The sequence below is a fragment of the Tiliqua scincoides genome, chromosome 1 (assembly GCF_035046505.1).
Source record: "Tiliqua scincoides isolate rTilSci1 chromosome 1, rTilSci1.hap2, whole genome shotgun sequence".
Classification (NCBI taxonomy): Eukaryota; Metazoa; Chordata; class Lepidosauria; order Squamata; family Scincidae; genus Tiliqua; species Tiliqua scincoides.
In genome coordinates, this window is record NC_089821.1 from 117226141 (window position 1) to 117248119 (window position 21979).

A 21979-nucleotide genomic window follows, 5' to 3' on the forward strand; every position below is an offset into this window, starting at 1 on the left:
AAAAGGGTCAAAAGCTCAAGTTTGGTTGCAAATATAATAATAATAATAATAATAATAATAATAATAATAATAATAATAATAATAATAATAATAAAGAAACGCTTGTAATAAATGTTGTTGGAAGAATATATGAAGTCATTTCACATGGTTTCTAACTCCCAAGTAGTTCTCATGTGACATTCACTGAAGACGTACACAGGCAGGATAATGGAGAAAAACAATGACTGTGCGCTTTGCTTATACTTCAGCCGTTCTTCAAGCTGCTACGGTAGATCACCAAGTCACTGTACAAGATGTACATTTTCTTCAAAGAAATAGCTATAATATCTTTCCTTCAAGGACCTCTGATTGGTGGCTAATTGCCAGGACTGTCTAGTCCTTTTTTGACCCCCCCCCCCAAAAAAAACACACAATCTTCATTTTTTTCTTCATGCCAGCACAGGGAGTCTTTGTACTGCTTGTATTGACAAGCTTTATGGGCCATTGTGTTGCATGCTATTCCCAGACTCACCACTGCTATTACATACAGACTGGCAGTGGGCCCCAAAAGCATATGTCCTCAGCTGGTGGTTAATACTAAGAGCAGAGCAGTCAGCATGTACAGAGGGCACTGGAAGCATTGGAAGGATGGCTTTCTCATCAATCCTCTGTTGTACAGAGGGCAACGTTGTGCATATAATTATCTCAAGATTCCCTGTGTTTGTAAATGTAGGCAACCAATGTCACTCCCATGTTGTCAACGGGGGAGCCTAAGGTTGGTTAAAACACTACAGCATTTTAATGCTGATTGCTTTTCTGGGCAGGAGGTCTGGTCTAGAGGGTAGAGCCTCCATTTGCCTGAAGATAACATCCACAAGGTCGCCAGTTCGAGGCCACCGGCACCGTGTGACCTTGGAGCAGCTGACAAGCTGAAGCCGAGCTATTCCATCTGCTTTGAGCGTGGGAGGATGGAGGCCAGATCAGAACGAAACATCTGAATTGTTGTGGCTCTTGAAAGATAGAGCCTTCTTTCAATTATAAAAATCCCTACGGGGATTTAAATAAGCCCGCCTATGTAAACCGCCTTGAATAAAGTCTTGAATAAAGACCAAGAAAGGTGGTATATAAATACCTGTACTATTATTATTATTATTATTATTATTATTATTATTATTATTATTATTATTATTATTATTCTGCTATTAGGCAGAAGCAGAATTCCAACAGGAATTCCAAAAAAACAGCACTGTCCTTCCCCATGGCTTCCCTGGCAATGCCCTACCCCATGGCTACCTCACAAGTCAGTCCCATTCGGCAAAGATCTCGGGCAGCTTCTAATTAAAGTTCATTGTTTGCAGAATCAGCATGTTTCATTTTTTTTTTGCTGTAGATCCCAGCTAGGAGATTAGTGGTGATTGCCCCTTGCATAGCCTCTTCGAATTGCCCCAAGGTCAGTTTCGGTGGAAGGGAAGCTTTAATGTACCTTCATTTTTTTTTAAAAAAAAAAACAGCAAACATGATGGCAGTTTCAGAAAAAACAAAGGGTGGCAACTCTGGAGAAGAGGGCTAGTGTGAAAGGAACTGAAGAGGACAGCAGCTTGCCTGAGGCTACTTTGTGAGTTTACTGTGAAATGGGAAGCTGGGAGTTGTTGGCTCATGATGTTCTCAGCCACCACGCTACCTCGCCTCTCCTGAATAGAAAACCCTTTATGGTCCTGCAATTCCATCTCTCTCCTTCAGTGGCCAGGGAATTACACGGTTATTTATCGTAATTTATTTCTTTGAAACACTTCCTCAGCTTCAGGCAACTCACAATAAAATCACAATAAAAACAGCCTTTATCCTTCCTGGAAGCACTGGCTCAGTTTTAGAGCTACACTACCCACCTGCAAGCATATGGGATGCACTCTCATTATCTGCCAATCTGTCCTAGCCTACACTGTCCAATTCATTCAGGCAGTGTCATTGCTAAGGGGAGCTGGGGAGGGAGGGCAATTTCCCCGGGCTCCAGATTGCTGGGGGCGCATGTTTCTTGCTGAGTTTTTCACGAGTGTTTTTTGTGAAAACCAAGACTCCCTGTTTAAAGGCTCTGGTGGGCATTCTAGTGGGTAGGCCATATTGGTGGGGAGACCATATGCAGCCTCCCTGAAACTCAGAAGAGCTCCAGGAGCTTTAAATTTGAAGCAAGGGGGAGTGTCAATGGACTTGCTGTTTCTTTTTTTTTTTTTAAACGTAGGGTGTGACATCACACCTGAAAGTCACACTTCCGTCACATTTCAATGTGTGATGGCAGGGGGCATAATTTTGAGCTTTGCCCCAGAAGCCACAGTGGCTAGCAACTCCACTGCATTCAGAAACATGGGGTCTAAGCAGTGGCTTCACTAGGGTTTGAGCACGTCACCCCCATGATGGACCTCCTCCCGTGTAGTGGGCGGGGCAATGCCCAGAGTGCTGGGCATGGTGATGCACCATTGCCCTGCTGGCTTTTTGGCTACAACTTTTGATAGTACATAAATATTCCAGAGTGGTTTGTTTCATTGCATTCTGCATGAAATTATGTATTGAATGATGTATAACATGATGGTAGTATTTGAAAATACCAAGATTTTAAAAATTTTGGCCAATAGTGGTGTCACCCCCCCCCCCTGAGCGCATCACCTGGTGCAGTCCACACCCTTCTAATGGTGCCACTGGGTCTAGGAAAGCTCTCTAACCCTTGGAAATGCCCTGCCCTTCAAGGTAGTGATTCTAAAACCTTTGTCACTTGGACTCCACACCTTGGACTCCACATCTGCTTCATTCTCTCCCTCCCATGTAAAATTTTAGAATATTAGTATAATTACCACCTAATTATTACCAATAATTAGTGCTCAGATGTGATAAGAGAATGTGCCTAAGAGCACATGCAGAATGCCTTTCAGTCATCAATGAATAAATGCAGTTAATGCTCATACATTTTCAACAGAGGCAGGAGGAGAAGCTTTCAAGCCAGGGCAAATCATCAAACTTCCGTTCTGCCTCTCTTCTTTAGTTAGAGCCTCCCACTTCCTTTGCCAACATTCTATACAACTGTACACTGCTATCCATTCTTTGTGACATGAATGTTGAATGGGATTTACCCCTTCTCTTTCCTTCCTTCCAGCTGATCTCCAACAAGCAACTCTTTTTCATAGCCTTTCTCCCTTGTCCCTAACCAAAGGCTGGACGCACACACAAAGACGTTGAGGGGGCCCTTGGCAAAGTGCTCCCTGGTAGGCCCCCTCCTAGTTGAGTGGACCCCCCAAATATCAGGAGTTATTCCAACAGCCATTTTTGAGGTTTGTTTTTTTTTAATTGTAGTAGGTGGTGGCAGTGGCAGCAGTTGCTAGCCACACTGATAGCTGCCACTTTTTCACACAACACATTATCTATACACCTGTGCACAGTACTAAATTAAGGTTAGAGTAAAGCACAGTGGGACAAATTGGAGAATACGTAGATGCTGATTGGCTCTTTGTAGTAGCCTGGAACTGGCAGGCTGGGTCTGCTTATATCTTATGATGAAGTGAGCATCTTTGCTGATCTATTTAGCAAACACGCAAATTTCTGACCTACAAAGTCGCATTCTTGCTTTCTTAAACATACTTACATAAAACTCAATACCAACACAATCTATTTATTGCCAAAATGCTAGTAGGAAATTGGAAAAGGTATAAATAAGATGCATTGCTTGTGATCCCTTGCCCCCTGAAGGCACTGTAAGGCTCAAAAGCTCACTCAGTTCACAGCATCATAAAACTGAAGCAATAAATGTCACTCCTTTCTTGATTGCACATTAAGCCAATCGGCTTTTTATTGCAACAAAATAGGCCGTCATCAAGGCACCAGTCATTTTACTACTAGTCCATGACTCCAGCTAAATGTATAAGCCAATGGGGTGCGTGCGTGGGAGGATTTCTTTGTAATTTTTTTCCATTGAAGGGGGGAAAATGATAAAAAGTTGCAGAAAAAAAAAATGCAGCCCAATCCAAAGTCCCTATGCATGTTCTTTCATGTGTAATGCCCTGATGTACACAGATTAGGTGTCAAAGCACATTAAGTCTTGATGTGTGTTATCATATTATCCATTATGTGCATTTTCTGAAGCATACAAAGAAAGATTCACTTAAACGTGGGAGTTATATAATAACAACGTGGTTTTCGCTGAGTGTAATTGGCGTACAAATTATGCTCTTTTGTTTTATGTTCAACTCCCCCCCAAGTAAGTACTGAACATGAGTTTCCCAATATTCAGAACTATGTGAAATGTACAAAACAGACTAAAAATCTATTTTGTTTTCTAAAAAGAATAAGAGAGAGAGAGGTAAATACAGATTTGCAATAAACTGTTTACTAGTAAAATGGATTCTGTCACTTATATTAATCGCCTCTGATTAATAACTGCTCAGAGAAACAAGGAAACAGGAATGTTATTCAGTGTGCACTCTGTTCTTGGACACTGAAGGGATGTTTACTGCCAGAAAGGCTGTTTCTTCATTTGCTCATACAAATTGTGTATGGAGTAGCAGGCCTGTTCCCTCACACAATACCTTGCTACACGTACCTTCCCTTGTAATGGTCACAGCTTGGCTTCCATTTTGGAGTTGTTCCAAAACCAAAATCCAAATGTCAGCATAAGTATTATTTTAGCAGAGGTGACTTGTCTGCGGAAGCATTGTGGGCAGCACTTCAGCTGTGCTATTGCGTATATGGATATAGCGCATTCAGTTCTCTGAGAGGAAAATCCCATCCACAGAGAAAAATCCCCTCCCCGTTCCAAGCCAAATGGTTTTCATTCTGTCACCTTCTCCCATCAGATCCGACACAGCATCTCCTCCTGTGGGCTGAATGGCAATTTGGTGAAGAAACATTGGGGTCTTGCTCATTAATCTTGCATACTGGAGAAGGAATTGAAATATTCTATAATTATGCCTTGTGGTCTTTTTTTTTTCTTTTTTTCTATGACATTAACAGCCCTATGCAGGATTGTGCTATACAACAGAGCCCCTTATGACAGCGGAAGCGAGTTCTGTTGTCATAAAATGGCTGCTGACGGAGCGTGGAGTGGTCTATCGACGGCCATCTTGTGTACGCTGCCGCAATAGGCAGCAGTGCCACAACTCTGTTGCTGGACCCAGCCATGCCCGCCTGAATGGATATGGAGTGGTGGAACAGGGAGGGCAGGGAGAGAGAAAAATTGAGCAGAGAGGGGGAGGAATGTGGGTGGAGTGGATCCGGCTGCAACAGCATGCGTCATATCCTATTCCCATTTGTTCAAACCTCCCTGCCCCTTTCTTTCCCTCAGGCTTGCGCTGGTGAAGGTCTGAGAAGATCCACAGTGGAGCAGGAGGGTTATGAAGGGTATAATTCTCCTGACAATCAGCCTTAAGAAAACACAGGTCATGGTTCAGGATGTGGACTCACCTCCCTGCATTACAATCTCTGCGCATGAACTGGAGGTTGTCCATGACTTTGCGTACCTTGGCTCAACGATCTCTGACACTCTTTCTCTCGATACCGAGCTAAACAAACGCATCGGTAAAGCAGCTACCACGTTTTCCAGACCCACAAAGAGAGTCTGGTCCAACAAGAAGCTGACGGAACATACCAAGATCCAGGTCTACAGAGCTTGCGTCCTGAGTACACTTCTGTACTGCAGCGAGTCATGGACTCTTCGCTCACAACAGGAGAGGAAACTGAACGCTTTCCACATGCGCTGCCTCCGACGCATCCTTGGCATCACCTGGCAGGACAAAGTTCCAAACAACACAGTCCTGGAACGAGCTGGAATCCCTAGCATGTATGCACTGCTGAAACAGAGACGCCTGCGTTGGTTCGGTCATGTCGTGAAAATGGATGATGGCCGGATCCCAAAGGATCTCCTCTATGGAGAACTCGTGCAAGGAAAGCGCCCTACAGGTAGACTACAGCTGCGATACAAGGACATCTGCAAGAGGGATCTGAAGGCCTTAGGAGTGGACCTCAACAGGTGGGAAACCCTGGCCTCCGAGCAGCCAGCTTGGAGGCAGGCTGTGCAGCATGGCCTTTCCCAGTTTGAAGAGACACTTGGCCAACAGACTGAGGCAAAGAGGCAAAGAAGGAAGGCCCATAGCCAGGGAGACAGACCAGGGACAGACTGCACTTAGTCCCAGTGTGGAAGGGATTGTCACTCCCGAATCGGCCTTTTCAGCCACACTAGATGCTGTTCCAGAACCACCATTTAGAGCACAATACCATAGTCTTTCGAGACTGAAGGTTGCCAACTCATAATTCTCCTTTCACTTCTGAAGCCTCCTGATCCACCCCCCACCCCCCACCCCCAGTGAATACTCTGCATGTCTTTTTGGCCTGGTGGAATCGGTGGGGCAGAGGGGAGGATAGGACTCTAAATCAATTTTTATTTCTACAGCAATTTTAGAGTAAAGAGCCCTTTTCAATGATTGTATCATCACCACAAAATGCCTCACAAGCACACACCAATCTTTTTTCATTTCACAAACAGGGAATTGTATCTGAAAGGTAGTGAGCTGCCTAGGCATCTCTACGAGTCCATGCACATTCATGGATTTGGACCTCATCTCTTAAGTCTATGCGCAGCTTCCAGTTACTGCATGACACCCGCTTAGAGGAACATTACAAACCTCCACGGTTCCCACAGTGGAGACCTGTTGTCTATTTTTGCCAAAGGTCACCTTTGCTTCCTTATGCATCCCATCATTCTTTATTTTATCACTAGAAAGTCCTTTGTTAACATACAAAGCTACTTGGATTCATTTGCCATTAACCTTTTCTACCCAGCACATCTCATCAATAGATGCAATTTCAGATATGGCTACTGTTATATGAGGTTTCTCTTCTCATAATATCTTTTTTCTTGTTTTTTTTTTTTTAAAGAATCCTAGAATAATCATTCAGATTCCTCTTGTTTGTTAGCCAAACATCTTGCCTTACTGTAAGGATGTCTAAATTGTTTTTTTTTTTTTACTTTACCAGCAGCCTAATTATTCAAAACCTGCACAACACTTCTGAAAGTGAGAGAGAAAGAGAGAGAATTGCAGCAAGGTTCAAGCAAAGGCTCCCTTTCCATTTGAGTCAAATCCATTCAGGACTATAATGTTGAGAATCAGTGTATTTTTAGAGCATTTTCCCCTTCTCCTTTATTAGTGAATAAAATAAAAAGGGGGAAAACACATAATATAAATGACAAACATAAAAATACTGTGATTATTAATGTGATCATTTTTATCTTCTTTACTTTTTCACAACTACAGCAGTGTTATTAGCATAAGATAAGAGTTGCACATTTTTGTGAAAAAGCATGCTGCCCATTTAGCACATATGCCTCTTTAAAAGTCAATTCATTTGCGAAACTGTTAGATGGCCAGAGACCTAATCACACATACTCTAAAACGTACTCTGGTCTTATAATAAGGCTTAACGGTTACCAAACTCTTCCCCATTTTTATTGGGCTATGTATTCTCAGCAATGGTTTTCAAACTTTCTCTCTTCAGTGAATCTTTCTCATATTGACTTAATGCCCCTGAACCTCCCTATTCCTGCTACAAAAGCCCTGCCCACTATGGTGGATGCTGGGAGTATTCTCAGACACACGTTCTATTCAATGCAATACATTGGCCTCTGTGAACTGCAAATATAACCTCGAATATACCCAACAGTCTCTTGTGGGTGCTCACTGCAGGGAAAGATTGACAGAGGTGCACAAGCTGGCTTTCAGGGAAGGCTGTCCGCCATTACTGATCTTCTAAGCAAGGAATCCTTAATAAGCTACCAAGGAATCCTTTGAAAACTTTTGGTCTATAGTTACCAAGCCTAATGGAAGCCTAGTCCATGAAAATTGCAACTTTTTATATTTTTAGAGACATAGGCCATATCTTCTCAGTAGTTCTTATTGGAACTCTATCCTATGATTCTGAAAACAAAACCCAACTCTTTTTATTACCCATGGAACCATCCAGCTAGCCTTTTCTGAGCATGATACTGTTCCTGGCTCCCTAATCTTTCATATTTTATAGATGTTTTTATTATTTCTTGTATATCACAGCTGCCTGTTCTTTGGTTGGACTGTCCATTCTTGGCATTAATTACTATTTGGGCTCCACTCAGGGCCTAGGACATCATAAAGTTTAATGAATAATGTATGCTGAACCAAGCAGGATAGCTTTTTGAATTTGACCAATAGTAATTTTGTCTGTTCAGATGTTTTAAATGCAGTTCAAGCATTTTTGGGACTGCACCCAGTGTACCAGTAACAACTGGGGTAACCATTGCTGGTTTGCGCCATAATTTTTGGATTTCAATTTTTAAATCCTGATATTTACTAATTTTTTCATGATCTTTTTCATCAATCCTATTATCGCCAGGTATTGCTTTGTCAATCATGGTCACTTAATTTTATTTTTTTTCTGTTACTGTAGTATCTGGTGTATTATGCACCAAAACCTTATCTGTTTATATTGAGATGATGATGATGATGATGATGATGATGATGATAATGAAGGTAGTTCACAAAGCAGTTTACATTGTAAAACAAAACAAAAAGTGGCTTTTTCCACTTTATTCCACTTTCCACCCCTTCAAATGTTATTGATACGTACAATAAATCTAGCAAAAAGTAAGACTCAATTCAAACATTCAGAGCCCCTACAAGAGACTGGGCTATCTCAGAGTTTGTACATGGTTCAATCTCCCCCCCCCCCCCATACACTACGAGGTGGTGCAACTGCATGAAGGATTAAGCCGCATGCATGGCTGTATACTGGAACTGATTCTTGAGACCAAAACCAAGGTTTAGGTTTGGCAGGGCTCCTCCTGTATTATTTCCAGCTGTAACCCTGTTCTGAGTAATGAAGCCTGGCGCTGCATTCAGAGTGCCCATAGAAGTGTCGTATATGAGCTTCTTGGTTCATTTGTATTTATTTATTTTTCTTGCTAAAACTCATGGCAAAGGTTGGCTCCCATACTTTCAATGTCATCAAAGCATTTCTCGTCTCTTTAGTAAGGTGCAATTTCCATCTAATCCAAATGGATTAAAAAAAATTCCCTGAGAGCAGGAGTCAAGGAGGACTTGGGATTTATCAGGGAACCCCTCCTGGTGAGCTTTGAAGAAAACCAGTATGTGCTATCTTGAGTCTATGGAGCACAAAACATCTTAGGGCGCAATCCTGGGTCACCCATAGGCCAGCGCAAGTAGCTTGCACCAGCCCAGGAGTGCCACATAAGGCACATCTGCACCTTCTTGAGAGTCAGGGAGGCCAGCACAAGGGCACATGCCAGCCTTTCTGTGCCAGTTCTCAGACTTCAGCCCATGAGTTGCGTTGGCTGAGAGCAGTTGGCAAGGAGGTGGGGGAGAGCAGAACAAAGGCATTCCAGGATAGGGGGAGGGCAGGCAGTGGGCTGGTGGGAGCACTGGGCCTGGGAGGGGGTGGTGGTACCAAGATTCAGCAGTTAGGCCAGACCCTAACCCCTCCCCCCCACAGTGGCTCATCCTTATACCAGCCACTCAGACCTATGCCACTTCCCCAGCTGCCCCCTGGGGCAGCTGTCACATGACATGGGATAGGGGGAATAAATTCCCCTTACTCCGAGTTGTGCTGCAACCCAGTCCACCCCTGCTCTGGGTGCAGCACAGACCAGCTGACCTACCTGCTCCAGGGCATGTTAGGATTGGGTTGCCCACCAATCTGATTCACTACACAGGCCGTATTTCGTTATCCGCTGGGGTTCCGTTCCAGAACCTCTGGTGGATAAAAAAAAATCAGTGGATAAAAAAACAGTGGAAAAATAGATTTAAAGACCCACTTCCAGGTTTCTTGCCCCTCCTTTGCCCCTAATAATGTTGTGTCTCAACATTCACAGGGGTTTGATTCTGGGACTCTCTGCTGATACCATAAAATGCGTTAAATAAAAGCAATTTTAAAAAAAATAAAAAGTGCATCCCTTTACAATTGTGGTTTTAAAACAGCTTTTCTTACTCTTGTAGAGAGGCAGTCAGCAATTAGAAATGCAAAAGGCCCCTTGCCTTTGCTTGACTCAGCTGAAGAAGGGAATTATCACTTGCATAACTGTCTCTCTACAACAGTAAGAAAAGCAGTTTTTATGAACTGTGATTTTAAAGGGATGCATTTCTGTCCCCTTCTCCAGGGATCAGCACATTCCTTCTCATTTGCAGTGGCCATTCGTGTTGAGTCAAATCCATGTATAAAAAATCAGTGTATAACAAGGTTGGTATACTGTATATCCAGAAGGATTTTTTGAAGAGGGAGAAATGACCAAAACATTTGCGTTGTGGCTATCGATTTGTGATGTGTGTTTGTGATGTAAAAATCAGGGCTTAGGAGAAGGGATTATAAATTTGCACTAAGAGCTACACACATTACAAGATACTTCTGAGTGCTGGCCCAGCTGGCTTTTTCTGAATCTAGTGCAAACAAATCATGGCACATACTTTTGAGCATCAAGGAGCCAACACACCTGTGCCATGGACATGGGCAATCCAGTTCTCTCTTAGTGCTTTTATACCAGTCTAACTATTCCAGCATCATTTTTAGATGCTCAGGTTAAAAATGACCGATTTAGTACTGCTAAATGGATCTGCCAAGTGGATTGGGAAGCTGACAGAATCAGATATCAGTTTCTTTTCTGTGTTCTTCTTGTTTTATTTTGGATATATTAGGCCATAATAAAGATAAATATTGATTGCTTGAGCAGTATTGATTTTGGGGGTAGTTGTTGCTGACAGCTGCATGATTTGTACAAATTCCTAGGCCCTTATAATGGAGATTATTTGCATGAGAATTCAGTTTGGATGTATTGATGTGGATTTTTAACTCGCTGAATTGGCATACAGTGGAATTTGCATAAAATGTATACCTTCAATTAGGAAAGAAATATGAGGTTAAAGGATTTCCTTTCAGTTGCACTTTTTTCAGCCATCCTAGTTGGGGATACTTTTTTCTCCCCTTGAAGTTGGAGTACATTTCAAGGAAACAAACAACTATATCCTTAATAGCCATGTAAGAAACCATTAACATGAAATGCCTTTGCATGATGATGGAATGAAGTGTATTATCATCTTTGAGTATATTCTCAGTTGTTTATGCAATAATTCCTTTAGCAAAACAAATAAATAATTCCTTTGTTTATTCAATTAATTCCTTTAATTGATATATACTTATGTGTCTTGCAATGCAGCCATAAGGGCTACCTGCATTTCAGGATTTCTGGTTGTTGCAGGAAGATAACAGCACTTACCTACTTGTTGGACTAAAGTGAGCAAATATAATGCCATTCACTGACACGATCTTTACGTTCACCTCTCCCCATTCCCCTCTCCAGATTCCTTCTTTAATGGAAGTGACCTTGATTAGGTGAGACTTATTTAGAGATAAAAAGAATTATAAGATATATGCTGTCAGTCAGGTGTTAAAAATGGTGGGGCATTCAGAAATGATGTCATCACCAAACTTCTGGAATGTTGAGCACCCAGAAGCGGGTGCATTGAGGGGATATCATCTAGTGCAAGTCGTACATGACAGGTGCCACACACCCTCCTATCTGCCAACATGCCTCATGTCCTCCCACCCATCTGCCCCCATACTCCATCTTCTTCCAGCATGTGGTGGGCTCCTGAAGCTTGTCCACCAGTGGTCCAGCTAGTTCCACCAGTGAATAGCTCCAATAAGTTTAGACTATCATTTTACTTTTAAGTTACTCTTCAAAATAGTGCAACTTACAGTAGATGTTAGTTCATATGGTGAGTATCTTAAAAAATAGCAGGTTATTGGACCATCTCTACCTTGATGGTGGAGGGCCAGTAGATACATTGCTCCCTCAGCACAGTCTGGTTTCACACCCACACTGGAGAAAGAGGAGCCATGTGGTTGAAGGGAATGCCTTGGCTCTGTCCCTAGCTGGGTGCTTGTGAACATTCACATGGAAAGGAATCACCTAATTATTTTTCCCCATGTGCTTCTTCCATCCTCATTAACTTCCTGAAATGGGACCATCCCTTAGAAAAGCAGGTCCTATGCTGTTAAAATGTAACATATGCACTGGGCCCGAGTCTCTTTTTATGTTTTGCTCATTTTGCTCACCTGTGAATTTCCCTAGCATTCATCACAACTTTTTCTTTTTCTGTACTCAAACTCATTTTTTTTTTGCAAATTAAATAAATAAAATAAAAAAATTCTAATGCATTATATAGCAATTATGAGTTCTAACTGAAATGCAAGGGGTTGATCCTGATGCAGGTTACAGATGAGATTTTTTTTTTTCTCAAAAGGTTAGCCTTAACATGCCTGAATTTGTCTGATCTCAGAAACTAAGCAGGGTCAGGCCTGGTTGGTACTTGGATGGGAGACTGCCTGGGAATACCGGGTGCTGTAGGCTTATACCATAGTCTTTCGAGACTGAAGGTTGCCAACCATTCTCAATCTGAGACAACACTTTAGTCCATTCGCTTATGTTTCCTTTATGAAACAGAAATGCATTTTTTTAGTCTTTTTTTTTTTTTACTTTGAAGTGTTCTTGCCATTTTTCTAGATGGCAAAGAGTCCAGGGCAGCCACAGCTTCTACTCTTGCTGACCTGTAACACAACAGTTTAGGATTCTGGATGTGGCTTTTTTTGACACGGTCATGCATTGACATTAAGCCACTTTATGAGATGAAAGGGCACTTCCTTTGATACATTCTATTTATATACTCTCCCCGAGCTTTGAAACGCTTTTTAAAAAACGGGGAGGGGAAGAGAATGATCTCTGAAATTTGTCTCCCTGTTCAAGCCTAATGCCTCTGTTGCCATTTTTTGTCAGGGATCTTACAATGAACAGCCCCATGTCAATCCGAGTCAATTGTTTTCTTAGCAAGCTCCAAATAAAGCCCAAAGCCAGCAACAGCGAAGACCCCATTAACCAATAGCCTGCAATGTAGTGCTTAATAAACGGGCATAGGCACTGGCCCGCTTCAAATATTCATGAAGCCCACTCCGGTGCAAAATGCATTAAAGGTGGGAATCATGCCAGTAACATATGATCCTCTTACAAACAAGGAGCTTTCACAGATTAAAAGAAGCAAGACGTTAAAGACTTTAAACGGAATAGCCTTTGTTCTTAACAGAGTGAAGGATGTTCGCTAATGGAAAATGCCAAATCATGTGCTGGTCTGTGTATATATGTATACAGATTTATCAAATGAGAAGTGTGCCAAGAGGATGTTGCGTGGCAATGCCACTTCTGTTATCAGAACATAACGTGGGTGCTGATAGAAAATAGCGTGACTGAGTGCTTCACATTCTAACCTGGGTTTGCCACCAAGGGTACAGAAGCAAAAACAACCCTCCAAGCTCTTCATGGAGTGATATTAGTGAAATTATCCATATCCTATGCTAGAGGTGGTAAAACTTGCTTAATGGAAGAGCCACATCTGATAAACTGCAGATGTTTTAGAGCCACAGGAGAGATGTTTCAGAGCTGCAGTATTTAAGAAGCATTTAAATTCTTAAACATAGTGGGCTCTCTGTATCCATTCCCAGATCTGCAGATACTGAATTCCAGGGATAATTAAACCCACAATTAATTAATTTTTTTAATTCCTTCAATTTTTTTTTAACATCAGAGATTTCTTCATACCTGCTGCTATTAGAACACCAAAGGTTGCCCAAGAGTTCTGGAGAGGAGGCAGTGGGGAGGAGAGAGGACATGGGGATGTGGGGAGGAAGGACTAGCAGCTTCTGAGACATTGACTGAACTGACTTGCTGTTTAGCTGTATGATGATCTCTGAGTCAGGAAGTCTAGTTTCATGCACTGTGAATTATTATTGACAGATGACAAGTTGGGATGTAGGAGAGGAAGTGGCAAGCAACAATCTGTTCCTTTGCAGCACTATAGAGACAAAATGTGAAAAGGATGACCTCTGGCTTTGGGGTGGTCTTAGTATAGGCACCCACAAAAGCATAATGATAAGGACCCTGACACCCAGGGACTTACCCTGGGCAGCAATCTACAGCAGGGGAGGTGGAGGACGAATGAAAGCTAGCTGACGGAGGAGCCCAGCCCAAGGGAACACGCAGGGGACTGCCCCTGGGGGGCGAGGAGCCACCCAGGGTGGGTAAGGCTCCAGGGCCCCAACTAAAGACACCCTACTCACGCATAGGGCAGGGCACAAGCAGCCCAAGAGACAGGGCAGCCCAGCTGCAGCTACTCTTTTCAACAGGTAGGGCAGGGCATGCAATAGATCTCCTGAAGAGATCAATAGAAGACCTGAGATCTCAGGCCCATGCGAGATCAGGAAGAGGCAGGGCTTGAAGAGCTGACCAGGAGAATAAGAAGGGACCAGGGAGCCACAGGAGGAGGAAGAACCTTCCTGAGCTCCAGCAGGGAGGGGATAGGAAAGGCAGAGGGGTGGAGGAAGGCCTGGCCTCCTGAGGAAGGCGAGGCTGCAACCTGGGGGCAGACACAGCTGGGAGGCAGCCACAGGCAAGCAGAGGCCAGAGACTACGGCCCAAAGAGAGGAAGGGGGAAGGAAAAGGAGGGACCTGTCCAAGGTAGAGCCTATTTTACCAATGCTGGAGACCCTTCCAAGGGCTATTGGAGAGCCGCAACAGGAGGGAACCCCTGGAGCACGTCCAGTCTGACCCCACTTACCTGGGGGGAGGACTACTCCCCATCTGTCCGGACAAAGAACCCAGTGACAGCCAGGCTGGAGACCACCTGGGGGAGCAAGAGGGGGACGAGAGTGCAACCCCAAACCCTTCAAAGACAACCCCAGTTCCAAGGGGACGGCCCGGGCATGCCTACCTTCAAGAGGGGAGCACGGCTTCCTTGGCGCAATTCATGGTGAGAGATAATTGAGAGGGGACCCGTGAGGTAACTGGCCCCTTTTTGTGGACTGTTTTGGACTTTAATTTACACTATAAACAGGGTGTGCCCAGGGGGTTCCTGTGATGAAACAGGACCCCCAGATGAATGTAAAATCCTCTACTAGAGTAAAAAAGGTCAAAAAAACCCTTTTTGTTGCTCCCCATTCTTCTCACCGGCAAAGGAGGGACTGGATGGTCCTGGACCGCACAGTAGGCACCACACCCCTTGACTCTGCCCCCAAGATGGACGTCACAGACCCCTACACTACACTACAGTGTAACTGCAGTGTTTTTTGAGACTTGCAAAGCAAGGTGGATCCTGACAGTGATCTGGTTTAAAGAGAAGTTCTTAAATTGAACTGGGCACAGGGTAGGGCTGAAAACCTTACTGGTTTTGGAGGGGGGTGTTATTGCAGGCAGGCCTCAGAAGAAATTTACTTGGTGGAATAGGGCTGGCTTCTGTTTATTTAATTATCTGTTTTACTTTAATTATTTATACTGATTTATTTTAATTTGCCTGATGATGTCACTTCCACCATGACATCACTTCTGGTGGGTCTTGGACAGATTGTCATTCTAAAAAGTGGGTCCCAGTGCTAAAAGTTTGAGAACTGCTGCAATAGGGTGTTAGTAAGTTGACACTCGGGGGGGGGGGGTGCGTGACACCACTAGTGACCAAAATCACAGTTTGGAGGAATAATACCAGCATGTTATATATCATTCAATGTGTAATTTCACACAGAATGTGTTCTATCTTTGTTCTATCAAAAGGTACAGCCAAAAAAACCAGTGGGCGTGGAGTGATGGTAAATCACCATTGCCCACCATCTGGGGTGTTGCCCCACCCACTACATGGGGGGTGACGCACTGGTTTCCCGCACCGGGTGACACAAACCCTAGTGACGCCACTGCTGTCATGCCATGCAATAAAGAACAAATTAGCATGTCAGGGTTGATGAGTGCAATGTAACGTATTGTTTGGTCTTATATGTAAGCTCCTATTCAGTCTACAGTTGGAATGTGTATATCAGAGCCTAGCACCCTGAGAAACAAACAAGGCAAATTATATCTATGTAAGACAAAGATAATGAATAGCGACAACAGAGAGTATTAATTTTGCTGAGTTGTATTTGGCAGAAGCGACAATGCAGGGTTCGAACAGGGACAAGAGACTGCAAAAAAACAGACTGTGGTGTTAATTGTTCTTTAAGTAATAAGCAACCCAGCCACATCTGCTGGCACACCTGTGCCCTCATTCTTCTCTGGCATTTGAGTGAGAGGCAAGGAATTACGTTCATCCATGACTTCACCGAGGGCTCTGTTACTGCAGTAGATGGAGCAAATGCTGTGCACGTCTGAGAGCACTGCAAGGCCGCGCCACAGGACATCCTGTTGTACCACCAGAAAGGAAGAGGCCATTCGTATGGGAAGGATCTCCCCTAGCTTGTAGCAGTGCCCTTCACAGTCACGGGGGATTGCAGCATAGAAGAGCAGCTCCCATATGGCTGCAGGTAACAGCATACCAGTGTGCTGTGGTGCCCTGGGCTGAAATGGAGTGATGTGATGTCACTTCTGGGGAAGCAATGGGAGTGAGGTGCTCGCTCGCAGAAGCAGCTGGGGTGAAATCACCCAAGCTGTGGCTGTGAGCACCTAGACAGCAGGTGCTCCTGTTGCTTCTCAACTCAGGAAGCACCCCTGGGGTGCCAGCTGCCTCTGTGAATGCATTCACGCACCCAACTGATGCGAGGTGATGCCGGGGTGATTTCACCCTTGCCATCTCTTCTCAACTTGGAAAGAGAGAGGAGGGAGCGAAATCACCCTGGCAGGCCCCCAAGTTGCTTCCCAACTCTGGAAGTGACCGGAGCGAGCATGTACTCACAGGGGCAGCTGGCACCCATAAATATGCCACTAAATATGCCACTGGTCGCAGGTGATGGGCATTAGACTTACGAGAGAAACGGCTATGCTCATTGTCTCATATTAATAGTTTGCATGGCTGCTGGTGAACGTTGGCCTGCTTTTTGCAGTCACTTGCTTGGCACAGTTTGCTCCTGAAAGTGGAAAAACATAACCATTGATCACACCAAAAGCCAACGGTCCTTATTGCATCAGGCTTTGGAAGTGCTTGAACGCAGACAGCCCCTCCCAAAAACAGCAGCTCTGCCAGAATATTTCCAGTGCAACTAAGATGGCCTCGTCAGAAGTTTATTTATCACATTTATCCCCTGCTGTTCTTCTAGACACAGACCAGAGCCTGACATGCTTAACTTCCATAAGGCTGCTGCACCATGTGCCTTCAGAATCAGACCAGGCCATGAAACAGATCTGCCTGCATGGTGCATTAATAGCTCTACCATAGTTTGCCATGTTGCATGGATACATAAGCACATTTTATGAAGTGCTTTCCCCCTGGAGGTCTGGCAGCCCCCAGCAGTGTAACGCTTTAAGCAGCAGGCCAAAACTTGACTTTTTTTTGTAAAGACTTTCATTTTTGTGCTGACCTGACTTCTACCTGCTGAATTCTATTTTTTAACTATTGTCTGTTTACTAACAGCTGTGCGGTTGCCTTGGAAATAAAGGCAGCACCAGAGGGAGGCAAGGAGGACACACTCACAAGTTCCTTCGGATAATAAGCTTGCCCTTCACCCAAACCACCTATTGCTAGATCCCTCTGTTTACTTGAAAGAAAAACACTTTTCATACAGTCTGTGTTATTACCAGTCACTGTATACAAACAGTAGTTCTTAATAAACTCACTGATGTATGCCTAGGATGGGAACATTAATGTGAAGTACACTGTTAACTTTTCTTTCCCAAATGCCATGCATGGCACACAATTTGGCCCCACAATGCACTTTGCCCTTCTGTGCCTTTCTCCAATATTTTTTGCTGCTGCTGCAACAGCAGATACAATCTTGTTGTGTTTGTCTCTGCCACTGATTTGCTGCCACCTCTATTGCTGGTGGGCAACCCAATCCTGGGCTGCCTGGCACCCCGCTGCATCCTGAGTGCACTGGGCAACCACCGACGGCTCCTCAGTGAAAGGGGACATTTGTCACCTTCCCCCAGGTAAGGGAGCAGGCTCTGTAATGGGGTTACTCAAGTCTGTGCTGGCTATTTAGCTTGCGCAGAGTTGAGAGGACCCGTACTGGGCCAGGAAGCCTGACCAGCGTTTCTGGATCTGGCAGCTCTGCTGGTCCCACCCCTTTCCCATCCCACTCTAGTTACTTTCACATTTGAATTTTTAGCGAGGCCATAGAGTTTTATAAACCTTGAAATGACATGAACAGGAGAGAGGAGTGGTTGAGTATAAATGACTTGGGGTGCAGTCCTAACCTTGATTGGGGACCTAACCTGGGAAGGTTGCAAACGTGCCATAAAGCACATTTGCGCCTCCTCGAGGGGACGCCAGGCCGGCGCTCTGAGAAGTGCCGGCCTGTGGAGGCTGACAGATGCCTCCGAGCTGGCTTCCCCTCAGCCGCCTGTGTCGGCCCACCTGCGCCGACACAAATGGAAAAGGTAGGCATGGGGGGTGGGGAGGAGGAGGGAGGGAGGCGTTCCTGGGCGAGAGGAGGGAGGGCGATGGGCTGCCCTGGGGTCAGGTGGGGGAGGAGAGGGAAGCGGGGCTGGGATCCAGCAGTTATGCTGGGTCCCAACCCCCATCCCCGGGGAGAACGGAGCAGCATCAAGCCGCTATGCTCTCCTTGGACTTGTGCCACCTCAGGAGGTGGCGCAAGTCTGAGGAGACTCATTGGGGCCAGCCCTTACCCAGGGGTAAGAGGAAAAGTTTCCCCTTGCTTCTGGCTGAGCCACTGCTGGCCACAATCCTGGGCTGGATACAGCGCAAGCCTCCCGGCTTGCCCGTTCCAGTGCAAGTTAGGATTGCACCCTTGATTACCAGCACTCAAAAATACAAGTATCTAGGACTTTAAGAACTGAGGTAGATCAATAGGTACTTGGGACTTTAAGATCAGAACAAGAGTTACATCAGTTATACTGGGTAGTTTGAAGAGCTACTTGCTATGGCTTTGTCCTTTGAAAATGCCTACCAAAGCAATAGATGAAACGTTAGGTGTGAACAGCTTTATTGACTGCAGCCTATCAGCCCAAACATTACCCATTTCACTGTTACGAATACCGGCTGTGAAAGCCTTAGCATTATATTAGAATGGCTTCTGTTTCTATGTATGCACCTAAATACAACTTGCTCTCAATGGTTTGGGTCCAGGGCTTGGGAAATTTGCATACAGATTTAAGTCCCTGTGCCTCTTTTTATTTTAGAGAAACAAACCATTGTCTTGGCCTAAAAGATCAGGTTGTAATTCTTGGTTTGTCCATTGGAGTTATCATCATCCCTTTGGTACAATTTCAAACTATGAAATGGACTTGAAAACAAAGTTGAGAAGCATGTCTTCTGATTTTAGACATAAGTTTTTCCTGCTTCCAAAGATAATAAACAGATGATGCTATATATTAAAAAAGGCAACCGGGAAGGCAACTGGATTGAAAAGCATGATGGTACTCAGCCAAGAAAATGGCAAACCTGTGAGCTCATTGACCTTGAAGTGGCATTTTCACAGCCACAGCGTGGTCACTTTTTCCCCACTCCCAAATCTTATTTACTGTCTTTTAATACCTTGTCATGTGGCGTCTTGCCTATAAATGGCTCTCCTCTATTTCTCGCCCCCTTGAAAGGGTCTTAAGAGTTTTCCCTGCAGAAAGGCTGATGTGTCGATATAGGTGGAGCACCACCCACAGTTACTGTGTGGCTCTGAAGAGCCTAAGATGCTTCAGAGGAATCAGAAACCAGCACAGTTTCCTGCTGTAAGGGGGATTAATGTTGGCATATAGTAGGTCAAGCTGTTTCTTTAAACTTGAATTTTATTGATAATTCTCTAAAGAACATACAGCCATGGAAATGCTCCCTCCAAAATAAAACAAAAATACTACTACTGAGATGGCATTTTGTAACCAAGCATTTTACAGTATTTTCCTTCTATCAGAGAAACACAGCAGGTGTGATCTCCAACAAGTTTCCCCCCCCCCCCAAAGATGCTTAACGAAGTCATCCACAACTCTTGCTTCTGAGTAGTCTAATACAAAAGGTATTTTTTTAAAAATAATAATAAAGTAATATTCTGCTTTAATTAAGCATTATTCATCCTGGTGCAGTTTTCTATGGATTCTCAGAATGGATCCACAACATGCATTTTAAAAAAGAACGCAGGCTTTCGATTTGAACTTTGGCTGCATTCTGCATGATGCAGAATTATTTCATCATCATGACTACATCTACCTCATGTTGGCAAAAGCTGTGGGTGGGTGGGTGGTAGGAGCGGATGGAAGGAAACCCATAACTGAATAAATTGAAACAAGCCCTCACAACTCGTGATTCATCAAGATAAACTCAGCCCACCAGCAGCATATGGTTGCCCATCAGGGACTTGATCAGCCTGCCTGTGCTGTCTGTCAGAGACTGCTAAAACAGAAGGATTGACGAGCACCTAACAGGTCATACAACAAATGGTTGGTGGGCCGTATTCGATTTCTTAGCACATACGTTTTGCAACCCTGGATTGAAATAAACCTAATACATCCTCAGAGGCATGTCCAGACCTGTTCTGTTAAAACAATGACACTTAAATAGTCATGTTTGAAGGCAAGCTGGTGGGGAAAAGGGAAGGGAGATTGATGGGAGGTTTATTTTTTTCCTTTGTATTCTATTATTTCTATTTGTAAGTATTACTTATTAAAAATTTATTTTCCTATTAAGTAGATATATAGTATAACATAATAACTATACTATAAGTATAATTCTATTATTTATGTCAAAACCCCGGTTTAAGCTTTTCACCATGATGTATACAAATTGAATGACAAAAAGTGCTTTCTGATTTATGTTTATGATTTATGTTATGTTTACATTCTGATTTTTATATAAAGGTGTGTCCTGGTATCTGCGGGGTTCTGTTCCGGATGGTTGCAATGCATTCTGGGGCAAAGCTGGGTGGAGACAAGGGCCTCTGGGTGACACAGAAGAGGCTGGAAGAAGCTGAAGAGATGGCCTGGAGCCCTGAAAAATGCTGCAAAAGTGCTGTGCAACCACAGGACAAATTACTGGGGGTTTGGAGTGGGTCCTCCAGTATCTGTGGTATCCATGGATAATTGAAACCTTATAAAACTTTTGCAAAACAAACAGAAATAATCAATATATTACTGTACCAGACATCCTCTGCATCTTCATCACACTCTGCCCCAAACTGACAAATGTCACAGGTGGATGTTTCCTTTTGGATAGTTTCTCCAGAACCTTCACTGCCTATGAAACACAAATCAAGGAAAACATCAGTTTGTTGAACCAAAAATGGTAACAAAAACATCATCAGTACAGAAAACACACCCGTACTTGTGTAGGAAAATGTGACGTGTGATGGACACCCAGCATTTTATCAGGAGACTCTTCTGGAGGGAAGCATCTTCAGACAATTACTGTAATGGTGACCGGGGGGGGGGGGCATTTTGCCATGCCTGCGCAGGGTTTGGACTTTTTGGTACCACAACTGGATCCGGGTACAGCACCCATGGACTATCAAACCTCTGAAGAAGGTTTATGGTGGGTGCACATTTTTGTATCAATTTGTTTGCTGGGAAGCTGGTTAAGATATTCTAATGCTGCAATAGAGAGAAAGTGATGGTGGATGATGGGCAGTTTATAAGTTAGGCCAGAACAGGTGAAACTACCGTTGATTCTAACGGCTAAGCTAGATGTGATGTCCAACACGTCACCGTGTATTTTGGGCATTATTTTCCCTTTAAAATAGCATTGGGGGGGGGGGGGGGGGCTTCATGCCTGTTGGGACTGCAGCACACAGGTAGAAGTAAAGCACCTGCTCTGTTCCTACCAATAACGTGAGCAGGCACTTGAGAGTGTACAAGACGGCCACTTTGAAGAAGGAATGCAAGGTGAAAAGCCTGTCCCTCCCTCTCTCCCAAATGGACTGCTAGTAAGTTGTGTAAGTGCAGCTGTCTTCCACCCACTTCCCTCATCTCTGCATTGGCAACTATGAGAGCCAATTGGTACTCCTCAGGGGACAGATTTGTCTC

The 21979-nt window shown here is 44.1% G+C and overlaps 1 protein-coding gene across 1 annotated transcript in view; it reads right to left on the reverse strand.

The window, feature by feature from the left end:
- TMEFF2 (transmembrane protein with EGF like and two follistatin like domains 2) overlaps positions 1–21979 on the reverse strand; it is a 263577-nt gene that overhangs the window by 73556 nt on the left and 168042 nt on the right. The window contains exon 6 of the mRNA XM_066637218.1: positions 21098–21190. Within this exon, the coding sequence (XP_066493315.1) occupies positions 21098–21190 (93 nt within the window). The remainder of the gene's footprint in view (positions 1–21097; positions 21191–21979) is intronic.